The sequence below is a fragment of the Haliotis asinina genome, chromosome 13 (assembly GCF_037392515.1).
Source record: "Haliotis asinina isolate JCU_RB_2024 chromosome 13, JCU_Hal_asi_v2, whole genome shotgun sequence".
Lineage (NCBI taxonomy): Eukaryota > Metazoa > Mollusca > Gastropoda > Lepetellida > Haliotidae > Haliotis > Haliotis asinina.
Genome location: NC_090292.1, coordinates 34,856,326 through 34,868,664, shown reverse-complemented (window position 1 = coordinate 34,868,664; position 12,339 = coordinate 34,856,326). Strand labels below are relative to the sequence as shown.

At 40.3% G+C, this 12,339-nt stretch overlaps 1 protein-coding gene across 2 annotated transcripts; it reads right to left on the bottom strand.

Annotated features, from left to right (window-relative positions):
* Positions 1 to 4,360: 4,360 nt before the first annotated feature.
* On the bottom strand, positions 4,361 to 11,467 carry LOC137260484 (TAR DNA-binding protein 43-like). Of its 2 annotated transcripts, XM_067798152.1 has the most exons (5): positions 11,041 to 11,467; positions 10,409 to 10,578; positions 10,029 to 10,169; positions 8,604 to 8,976; positions 4,361 to 5,035 (listed from the first exon to the last, which is right to left on the bottom strand). In XM_067798152.1, exons 1-5 carry the CDS (start codon positions 11,276 to 11,278, stop codon positions 4,953 to 4,955), a joined length of 1,005 nt encoding a protein of 334 aa, XP_067654253.1. In that variant the 5' UTR covers positions 11,279 to 11,467; the 3' UTR covers positions 4,361 to 4,952. The 2 variants fall into 2 exon arrangements, with proteins under 2 accessions (XP_067654253.1, XP_067654254.1); XM_067798153.1 differs by lacking the exon at positions 4,361 to 5,035 and having other exon boundaries at positions 6,621 to 8,976; positions 11,041 to 11,390.
* Between the last annotated feature and the right edge of the window lie 872 nt (positions 11,468 to 12,339).

The window sequence follows — 12,339 nt, the reverse complement described above, 5'->3', positions numbered from 1 at the left end:
GAGACAAATTACACATTTTTAATTGTGTGACTGTAATTACAGTTGGTTTATTCACCAAGGTCTTACGGTGCGTGTCGTGCCTAATGGGTATATATTCATTGGGTATAAATTCAATCTGCATTATCACGTTTCACACTCCTATAATAATCGCATACACTGTAATTGTTCAGGTATAATACTGATTTTAAATACGGCTATTTCACATCAGTAATCAACTTGTGGTAATTACACCAGACAGTCGTCGTTGGGAGTTCCACAGCGTTGACTCACTGGTTGATATATAAACAGTGTAGGGAATCTGTACACATAATGTCGCTATATATCAGCAACATTGTACATAGTTGAACGGTACTATCAGGTGAAATGTTGCCGCCAACTGCAGGTATGTGTACACGGCATTAGTATCTACTTCAGTGTTGGGACGTCCTATTCAAAATCTGTATGGATATCTACCCTCAAGGGAATTGCTGTTAACGGGGACTTGTTCTCTTGGGTCTTCGCTACGACGGCTCTGACAAAACACTACAAAGCCCCAGATCTCCCAATAACTATTATTGTCGTCTCTCATCATAATCCTGCTCTAAACTAATGGGTTAATGGATATTTTCACTCAGAGAATCCAAAAACTACACAACAGGCGTGGTCTGTATATACTAACGTACAAAAGAAAAATTTGGTATCTAAAAAAATATTTTTTGGAAGACGGATACTCCCAACTCAACGAAACAAATAAAAAATCAGAGAGAGAGATGGTTTTGCCTGGAGATTACTGTTTAGGCTCGGGTGATTTCAAAACGTTACTGTTGACAGAAAACACATGATGTGCGTGTTTAGACGTTACACAAGCACCGGACGCAGACAAAATGCTGAGTTCACATGTTGGAGACGCAGTATTTAAAAAAAACACACAGAAATGCACAAATTAATACACGAACAGCGGACCATGGGAATGCTACAAATGGGGCACCATACATCCAACGAACAGAACTAGTCCCGTAACATCGTTGGCAACTCGTGTGATTTTCTTTGGGGGGATGAGTCCCATCCGGGAATCGAACCAGCACCCGATGTAATCCAGTTTAGGTGTTGCACTTGGGTTGCTGAGCTCAGTTCAGTTGTCAGTCAATTACCCACTGAGCCAACACTGTTCTGCTGATAACGTATTCTACTGATGGGTTTGCTTAAAACTGTCCTACAGAGGAAGCATTTTTTGCAATTATAGGTGGTTCATTCCATAGTTAAATTGTGTCGGATAAAAACGGTTTTGCATAATAGGTAGATTTGTGTCTGGTCATTGTCATTATTCCTAACACTTTAGTTACTGTTATCAGAGACATTCTCTGGAGCAACATCACAAAGATAGTCAGGAACCATATGGTTTACCATTTTGTGAAATAATGTTAATTTAGAAATGTTTATATATATATATTGTTATGAATGTCAAAATGTCGAGTTATGTAGCATTGTTAATTAAATGCAGAATTAAAATTTACCTTAGCCTTTTAACCCTTAAACATACAAAATATGTAACTTTATATTGACTAACTCGAACAGACCAAAGGTGACCACGCCCTCTGAAGACCGCTACCTACGCACATAGAACCTGCTTAATACGTTTGTCTTCATCACCGTCGAATGTATTGGGTCGTGTAGCCAGTAGACAGGCAGTAGCATGACGGGGCAGCTGGTATCAGACGCTGCAGACCATACAGAGGACCAATGAACATAGCCATAGAAGAACAGGGGCACTGTTGACGTCATGATTGGCATAACGATTCTGCACGTTTCATTTATGGTCGAAGAGAACGCACTACCAGTGTCGTGTACAAAGCGTCACGCCCCTTGAGGTTAGAAGTACCGGGATGTGGGGAGGCATCTATGGTGACGAGAGGATACCATTGGTCACCATTGATGGTAACTTAAATTCCATGTGCTAGAGATAAGGTCCGCCGCTATGTCGTACTTCCTGAACCTTTACGATGTAACACATTCAATAAAGTATTCAGAAACCCGAGTGTTCATTGCTGAAAACGGTGTTTATCATCCCCAGTAACTACGAGTATTTGTTCCATATTTAAATGAAGCTAAAACATTCTGACCATTGCACATGCACAACATTTAATGGTTCTGTGTCCATAGGGCCTTCAACGTTTCCGGACAGGACATGAGAGTATGAAATGCATTAATATTGTCTCATACTTTGAAACAAAGAAATTCCAGCAAATGTCCAAACCTGCTATCAGTCTAACATGCTCAGATATCTTTTCTTCTCAAAAGTAGGCTTCTGGTGCACTAGTGCCTAACATCTTGTTTAAATAAAACCCGGACACCTGTGATGAAAAACTCGTGTCCTAACCACCATCGCTTCACAAGACAAGACCAGACAAGAAAAGACAGAAGTCATTTGCATGTGTGGTGTCTTCTCATTAATTTGGAAAGGCCTGGGGATTCTAGATTCGTTTGAGCCAGATGACACGGACATCACTTATAGTGTACCATACACACACATAGCTGGGGTTCTGTGATTTTATTACAATGGCAGAATGGAATTGTGGCCGACAACTAAGGAAGTCTGTTAACGATCTCAAACTATTTTACAGGATTTTCCCCTATCACTTTCATTCGCAAGAAACAAAGAATATGGGTAGAATATATATTCCTCAATACAATTTATGTTGTTTTTCACCTACACGTCATTAGTTTTTCATTAGTTGCGTGTGGCCAGCTCCACGGCACTCCAGTCTATCAGGTGCTGGTCAAACTGTTCTGGGGTGACCATTAGGTAGGCATCATTATTCATTGGTCCACCAAATACATTTTCTGGACAATGTCATTCCTGCGGGCTTTTCCAAATTATCTCCAAGACTGGCTCTACTCAAACTGATAATTTAGAATGCTTTCTTACACTCACCACAGCTAAAGCGTGTGCCTGCGACCTTTTAATTACACTTTAGCCCTCACAATCATAGCAGAGGCTGTAGATTGATGCACATACACCATCATGTTTTGTTTGTCACACACACGCACGCACTCTTCATAACTGATTTTCAAAGGTCAAGTTCAATGACATACATGTAGTTCTATCGAATATGGCACTCTTAGTTAGGACTTAAAAGGAATTCCTATGTTTACTTACGCCATTTCCTTCGCGTTTTAGCCATGCTAATTTTCAGGAGAAAAAATGTCTGAAATTGCTAGTTTGATGAAAGTCATCTCAGATCAAAAGTCGACTGGGACTATGACAACGCACCGTCTTCTTTAACCCTCTCAATTACACTGGCCCTTGTCCTGCTTGAGTGTATGAACTATACGAGATTCCATCCACCACAATGACTCGTGTGATCATACTTAAGCATCTATGTTGGCTGTTGAACCTCCTTTAAGAGGTATCCATAGTTTCCCAGTTGTGAAGATCGATGATCATGCATTTTGAACACGGGATTGTCTGGTCCTTACTGGGTTTTCCAGTCCGCCGCCACATAGCACACATATAGGTCGTATCGAATTATCCATTACAAACTTAATTGAATTTCGTGGAAATCACTCTAATCATGCTTATGCCATTTATCCATCTCTTAAAAGGCTGTTTCAGATGAAATAGAGACCAGTCCTTTCCCCGATCTGGATCAATTGCCATATTGCTTTTGCAAGGTTTCTATGTTATCAGACAACGGCATCAGTCTGTAAATAATAGTGTACTTACCAGACATACCAGTGATCAACAGCATGGGCATTGACCTGCGCAACTGGGAACCAAAGATGAGTCAACCAGTCAGCAAGCCTAACCCCATTAGTCGCCCTTAATAGCAATCATGCGTTGCTGAAGGCCTATTCTACCCCAGAGCATATACTTACACCAATTTGATGTTTACATATCTTAAATGAATGCTGTATATATATAAAAAGTTCAATCACAGAACTGTAGACACTTGTTGCACACACCTACTAAAACCAATTTCCTTTGATCATTTTACTAAAAAAAACGTGTTCATGTTAATGTGTTTTCAGGGTTATTTTCAAGCCATTTAAATGTCAATTTTTTATAATTAAAAAAATACAAATAAGAAAAATTAAAAAATACCACACCATTCCCTCATATATCCATTCAGTAGTAAATTGTCAGTAAACCCTTGGGCAACACTTTTGGTAACTAACATTCCTTAAGGATCCCATCTCTGCCTGCCATACCCTGGTTTGAGTTTAGGCCTATTAGCTTGTCAATAAAGCCAATACACACACAGAAGTGGGTTACACTGAACTTGTCTGTTAGAAGTCGCTGAAACAATCACTGCAGCGTATACTCCTACATTCACTCACACCAGCAACAATCAGTTTAGTGCTCAAGGAACCCAAAAGCAAAAATTTTGAAATATTTACTTCTCTCGGAATCGCCAACATAAGCATAGACCAATCAATTTCTGGGACAGCAGAAATCTGTCTAGAACAGAATTAACTTGTATTTAATGAATCATGAAGTTAAAAAATTACTGAAATTCTATCTGTTTTCTACTTCAGTTCACAGATAAATTTCAATCATTTCTAAAGGATATGAAATTATCAGAATGCTTGATTTTAACGCCTTCAGCCTTTATTAAAAGGATTCCTCTCATCCCAATAACCACCTGCCTGGGACATGAATGCCTGTTGATACAAACCATCCTTACAGTGATTGAGACATGTGCTAGTAACTCCTTGGGTCAGCCAATTTCCTGAATCAGCCGTAGTCTACAACAGCGCGTTGGTTTGATGGTTAGCTAAGGTGAGCTACTTGCAGCATCAAACTGATGAAATGTTACAGTCAAGATGCTGGCCTTGTCTGTGCTAAAATTATATGATGGCTGTGAATTTTCGGTTGATTTGGAGGTCACAATACATGTCCATTCACCTATCCATGCTTTACTCTTCCTTCCTTCCATCCATCCATCATCCATCCATCCATCCATCATCCATTCTCAGTAACGCCCTTGGTAGTAACCTCCTTGCCCATCCTGTGACTGGTAGTAGTCACTGTAATGGTTTCTGGCACCAGTTAGGGCTGGAAATAGTAGCACACATTTAGTTGGTCAGAAAAGAAAACATTCACACAGATGTTAACACTGTAAGATAGCGGAACAAAATGCTCACCACTTGTACCCATTATCAGGTCTGGTTTGGATAAAAGTTCTCAACTCCATATATAGTGTCTGATTAAAGTTCCCTACTGAAAACTGCCATATAGCTGGAATATTGCAGAGTGCAGCATAAAAGGAACACTCACTCTTAACTAAAAACAAAGTAAGTTTGTAAAGTTAAGAAACACATCAAATGCAACACAAAAATATGTATAGGATTTCCATCATGGAGGCTAGTTGCCCCAATCCAGGTGACACAACCTAAGCCTAATTGTCATCCTCTCTGAAACATATATCGACTTCATACTCATGTCAGGATTGTCTTGCTCCTACTTTGTGTGTGAAGTGCTGTTCAGTGTTGAGAAATCGGCTGTATAATATGAAACATTAGCATCCAAACGCAAGTTTTGAGAATGCTCAGAACACGCTCAACCCTGCCTGAATCATTCGGCCCTATCAGAAATATCACTTACTGTTAGTGTACATTGTTCACTGGTATGGATGTGGAGTTTGTGAGGTTGCTGAGGTTGAGAGATGTGGAGATTATCTCCATCATAAGCAACATGTCCTATCTTCGAATCCTTAAAGATCATTGTCCCCCATTACATCATGTCATAATAACCTTATCACACATGCCACAGTGATCAACATTGTCTGAGCCATGACAGAGGAAAGAAATCAGTTTGAAACAGTGAAAATACTGCGTATGAAGGGCTGACTAAATGTGATTCATAAGTAGTCTGAACGGCTTTCCAGTCCAGATAATATCTGGAACGATTTCCTTTACTTGTTGCCCTGGTCTACTGACAGAGTGAAAGTGGGTTGGAGATAATGTAGGGAATAGGATTCACAGCTGGCATCTCAAGCAGTTTACCGTTTCTCATACAGAAAGGTTAGTAATACAGAGGTTTCTTCAGGCCAGCGGCAAACTTACTTAAGTGTCTGTGTTCAATGGAGACATCTACTGTTCAAATAATAAAAGATTCCACTTATTTGTCAACAGCACTATCTCAACAGACTAGGAATGCCAATATGGCACCTTCACACATTCATTCATTCCAGTACTTGACATATACTGGTCAGAACTATCACAGTGGTGGTAATTTATGAAATGGTGTTTACACTTTGACTGTTTCTCTCAGTGGGATGAAGTATGGCAGGTGTCAATTACCATGACACTCGGGTTGTGTACACCCACACAAACCACTTCTCAACACACCCACTGTAACCCGCCTCCATTCTCAGACACATTCACCATGGTCACAAATGCTTCCTTCTCCAGCTACTTCCTCCAGCCAGCCTTCTTCCCTTCAGCAGACAGACAGCCATATCTGTTCCCACACAATCTAAAACTGTCAGGCTCATCACTTCCCCATCACAGCACCATTCTTGTTCTGCTCACAAGCTTTCTAAACAGTTGGAGCTAGTTACTGTGACAGGAACATGTATGGCTCCTGGGTAAACGTTCCTTGATCAATCAACACTCAAACACAAAACACAACACATAGCCAAGGTGTATATCTTTCAATAGCATTGTCACTCAAAACAAACCAAATCAAACAATGTATTTGACACATTCCACATATCTAAAATATCATTCCACTCAATCATATTGGGAAAATGGCATTCATCACCTGCAAAACATCATCTCTCAAAATGCTTCATTCTCGGTTGACAATATCTTCCATTCAACCATGTTCTGACACAGTTCAGTGATTAATGTTAACAAATCTTAAACATGAAAAAAACAAGCAGATTGGTCTTCTCAAGTAACACTTTCGTACATGCAATACAATCTATGATGTATGTAGGCAAACTCAATTTCCCAATAATCCATCCCACGGTGTACTTTGTGTAACACAAACTGAGGCCAATAGAAAATGTGTCCATTTTAAATTGATACAAAGCCCAATCAAGGCTGATTAATAAACAAAGCTAATTGACTTAATTTGAATACTGCATGTTGTGACAAATATGAAAGTATGATAAGCCATGTTAACACCTACTTCTGCTGATGTGACATCTGTGAATGATATGACCATTAAAATGTTACGAGACTTGACAGATTACAACACAGATTACACTGAGACATAAGCTGCACTGTGACGGTGACAGTTTGCTGGGAAGCTGTATGTACATGATGATCTACTCTCACTGATGCAACACTAGTGCATATCAATGTATGTGCTGTGTCTAGGACTGAGCTTTGCTTCCAAAACATCTCCTCACACAGCTCATTCTCCCCAACACTCCCATCAAGCAATTTAAATATGCTCCATACAGGCACAAAAACTTTCAAATTCACTGTGACAACACACAACATGATTTGCAACTGTTACAAAGGCCATCCACAACAAGCAACGAGTACTACAAATACCAATGAATCTCATGATACAATTTCTTTGAGAAATGAAGTAAACGTAGTACTTCCATGCTTTCCAAAATTCCAACACACTATTTGCAAATGTTTGCCAAAATTTCAAGATATCCATGTTTGGTATGAAAACATAATTTTGTAATATTTATGGTTAACTGGTGAGATTAAGAATTCAAGGTCCTTACATTAACCTCAAAGGGAGAGAGATGTTCCAAGAGGAAATCCATTCCATTAAATCTCTAGAACCAGTAACATTAGCATGTGCATCGCAATGATCATCTCTCACACAGCACTGCTACTCTATAAGCAATTCAGGATGACAGTGCCTATTACTGTTCAATATGAGCATCATACAAACTCTCAGCTCATCCTCACTACAAACGTGGTGCACTGTCCATCCTCCACATCACAGCTGCTGTATCACGCCCTTCTCTCCACAGCTCCACAGAGCAACTGTTTCCAACAACTCACCACACAACAGCATAGCAGTAGTCACTTAACATACATAGATGGATATATTCTCTGAACTAGTCAACATCCCAAGTGGATATTGACAGTGATATCACAGGCAAATTTTGAATTTCTTACATATTCTAAATTTAGTTAACAGAACTCAACAGTTTGAACAGTTATCTTCAAATACAATTTTTACTGGTCAACATAAGGATTCAGAAATCTGCAGGTGTTTGTAGGCTGAATGACCACTGCTATACTATTCATTCACTCCATTCAGCTCCACCCCCCTGACCTCCCCCCACTGCCGTGAGTGCCCCATCCCCCATACTGCCCTTGGCTTGCAGAATTGTGGCTCTGTCCATCATTATGTGGGCCACCCCACCCTAGGAAGTTGCTTCCACTTCCCTGTCCTCCACCCCCAGCTCCACCAATATTCCCAAAGGGCTGACTGTTGTTGTTCTGATTCTGTGTACTGTCCCCATTTCCACCTCCACCACCACCTCCTGCCTGTCCTGCCAGTCCCAGAGGCCCCCACTGACCCTGCCCACTTAACACAGCTTGGGCAGCTGCCATCATAGCACTGTTTAGAAGATTCATTCCAAGGTTGTTAGCAACTTGGTTATCTACCCCTTGACCCATGCCTTGATTGTTCTGCTTACCAATATTATTATGATGGGACGGGGAGGGGCGAGGCCCTGGGCTCCATCCACCCTGATTGCCAAAGCCTTGGCTGTAACCTTGGTTGTACCCCCCACCTCCACCTTTGCGATCACCATGGCGATCCATATTCTTGGGTGCAGCGCTGCTGACATGGACACTGGTACCATCTATGACATGGTCTTCACCACAGAGGGTCTGGGCTACCTCTGGGTTTGCGAATGTCACGAAAGCAAAGGCTCTGAAAGGTTTGGGAATGAAGACATCCACAACTTCACCGAACTTGCCAAAGTAGTTTCGCAAGTTTTCAGCTGTCAGATTTTCTGTACATCTCCCAACAAAGACTTTCCTGTTCATCAGCTGCTGAGCACCCTCCTGCAATGACAAACAGATGAAGACTTTCTTTAATTTCATGTAATAAAACAACTAACAATTTCAGTTTTGAAGCTAATAAACTGTCAGTTCAAGGCATACAAGCCCAATGCACAGAGACAATATCAGGAACTGTCAACAAAAAGCAAAATCCTCACTGATTAGACTTAAAAGTATATTCTCTCTATAATACTAGTCCCCGTGCAAATTACACTGACCTCATATTCCACATTGTGAGCAACATGTCCAAGACGACGACACTGCTACTTGCCCAATACTAATGTACTCCATTGTGAACCAACACTAAACTGCACACATGGAAATGCGTTATTTTGAAACGTGAGTGAATCTTATGTTGGGTAAAAAAGTCATCAACAAACTTTGACTACACATAAAAATAATTTTGTGTTAATTTAAAAAGCCTTGTAATCTTCCAGACACATGCATGTCCCAACATATTCCCTGTACTGCACAGTTTGTCAGCATCACTGACAAGTAACGGTATGATATTCCACTGGCATTTTACTGAGACCTTGCACAGAACAATCAATCTCAGACATGGTAAAAGTTATGATGAGAGTGTAAGGTATTAGTGTTTTGTATTCAGTAAGTTCTCATTTACAATGATCAATCTGTCCCTATTTGCACTTAGCCAATATAGAACTATCTTGAGCACAGACACATCATTTCCATATGCATCAAAGAAGTTTACTTTTAGAACATTTCACGAAAGAATGTCAGTCACAAGTACTTTGAAGTGAGAGAATATCACTGTGACTTCATTACATTAAAGGAATTGAGTAGAGTTATCAATTTGCTGCATGTCAGAGACATTCCATTAATATCTTACCAATGTTTCACCAGTTAGAAACTCAGAGTCCAGAAGAATGAATACAACATGCAACATTTGAGGCTAAATTCAAGAGAAACTGCTAAAAAATACACTGAAACCATTCTCTCTGGGCAAACTAAGGCACATGGTACACCTCAACATGGCATAGTTCTATTTCATACAAAACACTATTCTTGCTTGTAGACACAAAAAAGGCAATTACCTTTGAGTTAGGTATGGTAACATCACACCATCTTCCATCTATCATGTGACGCTGGGACATGCACTTCACTTGAGCTGAATGTTCCACAAATCGAATGAAACCAAATCCTTTGGACTGGCCAGTCTTAATGTCCCTCTTAACCTTGGAAAGGGAAAAAAAGGCTTTGATACAATTCGACTGCTTCTGTTCAATAATGACAGATCTGGAGCATAAGAATACAATGGAGTCAACTGAATCATGTTTATGAAAGAAGAATCTGGCTAGATTACAGAATATCTGACACATTCTGCTTTCTTTGAAAGCATAAGTTAAGGTTTGGGTTAGGGTGATATGACACTAGGTACCTGTTTTTCAGTAACTGTACCTAAAATCTGTATTACCTGCACCAACAGCAGTTCTCCAAACTGGGCAAAATACTTCTTCAGGTCATCTTCTGTACTTTTCCATGGCAGACCAAGGACAATGAGATCTGTGCTGCAAGGTGCTGTGTCAATTCGCTTTGTTTTGGCTGCTGGGTTCTCCTGGCCCTCTTCACCCTTCCTTTTGTTTTCTGCAAAGAAACATGTAACCAGTGCAAATCGACGCCTAGTAAACAGAAACTTGCGCCATACATTACAGACAACATCAATAAATGCCAGAAAATAACTTATAATACTTAAGAAATTTCTCTCAAACACATCAGCGCTGGCTTATGGTATAATGACTTCATTGCAATATTTCCCCCTCAATGGGGTGGAATGACCAAACATGCAATATTAGATTTAATTTTGTCTTGATAACGTACGTATCCAATACCCAAAAGGTAGATGGTCAGTTGCATTTTCATCTATCTCTAAAAACCACACGTGGAGACTGCGTCGAAAACAAGCGAATGGCTCTCGTTGTGTTCACGCAATAGTTCTATTGTAAAAACTGTCGGCATGGCTTCCCTGAACAAAATGTGAGGCCGATCGCATTTTGTCATATAGGGCAAGCATTTTACTAAGCTATCATGTTTATATAGCGTACATACCTTTTGGAAACACTGAAACGTAGACGTGGGAATCCCATAAACCATCTGGGGGATGAAGGCGACCATCAACAAGGCGGATACCACGATAAGCGCCGGTTTCAGGGTTGCGATATTTCATTCCACACGCTCCGGGGAACTGGGCAGAAAGCGTGGTCAATAACAGGGTACCATCATCTTCACTTGGAATTTCAATGGGTTCTTCGTTCTCCTCCTCTGTCACCTGAATATACTGACTCATCCTCGTCTGTTTTCCTTGCTGCTGAACTCGCGCAGAAATGAATAAAGAAACAAAGCAATGCGGTACAACACTTCCGTGCTGGATGAATCTAATATGGCGTCGCGTGCTTATACTTCGGTAATGCCCGGTGTTTTCCGACGCCAGGCTTCCATCTCGGAAATGCAACTTCGTTACTGATCGTGTAAGAACGACAGGGCTGAACCTGTGAAAATAGCTCACGAATGCAGAATCATTTTATCATGTGACTTGCAAGACGCACGCACTACATATCTACATCTACCTCAGTGAGACACAGGACATTTGTAAAGGACTACTGTGAATCCTTGCAATAAGAAAAACACTTGTCCTGAAACTCGTCAAGATGTGACGCACAGTTTTGAGACAACAAAGTTTTTAGAACAACACTACTAGGGCGCCTTGTTTTTTTTCTTCGTTTGTGCTGATGGTGTTTTTTTCATTTTCGCAGTCAAAACATATCTGTCACAGAAGAAATGCTATATTTATTAATGACATATTTCTGCCACGTATGACCATATGCTCATCCAAGTGCAACACCGCATCACACTAAATTCTCCTTTAAAAAAATTAAAATCAATGAAAATAAAAGAAATTAAAAAATAAAAAAAACGTCTTAAATCCGAAAGCAAAAAAACTTCTAGTATGTTAAGGTGTAGTAGTGTCGTGCGTCATGTTTCAGATATGAAGATATAACAAGTTTACATACCACTCATCACTCTCTGGTTTAATTAGTATATTCAGGGAGACTATAGATTGTATATTATCCCAGGTATATTTTATCTACAATTTCTATGTTGATATTATTCTGACAGTTAATGAGTCGACTGATGACTGATTACTATACCAATATCAACATCTCCAGTCTCCATGGAGCCAGCAGTGGAAACGAAGTTAGTAACACTTCGCATCTCTTTCAAACCAACCAACAACAAGGCATGCGCTTGACGGGCATTGTAACTAGCATTCGTAACTGCTCGCCTCTTTCCGTGACCTACAAGAAGACGCCATCCGGCTTGGCGGAATGACACGAATAGTTTCGAATG

What these genes read in the sequence shown, in the direction of transcription:
- LOC137260484 (XM_067798153.1), bottom strand. Translation starts at nt 11,278, where the DNA reads ATGAGTCAGTATATTCAGGTGACAGAGGAGGAGAACGAAGAACCCATT. An exon ending in GAGAACTGCTGTTGGTGCAG is followed by an intron (nt 10,170 to 10,408) that starts GTAATACAGATT and finishes TCCCTTTCCAAG; the next exon opens with GTTAAGAGGGACATTAAGAC. An exon ending in TTACCATACCTAACTCAAAG is followed by an intron (nt 8,977 to 10,028) that starts GTAATTGCCTTT and finishes TTGTCATTGCAG; the next exon opens with GAGGGTGCTCAGCAGCTGAT.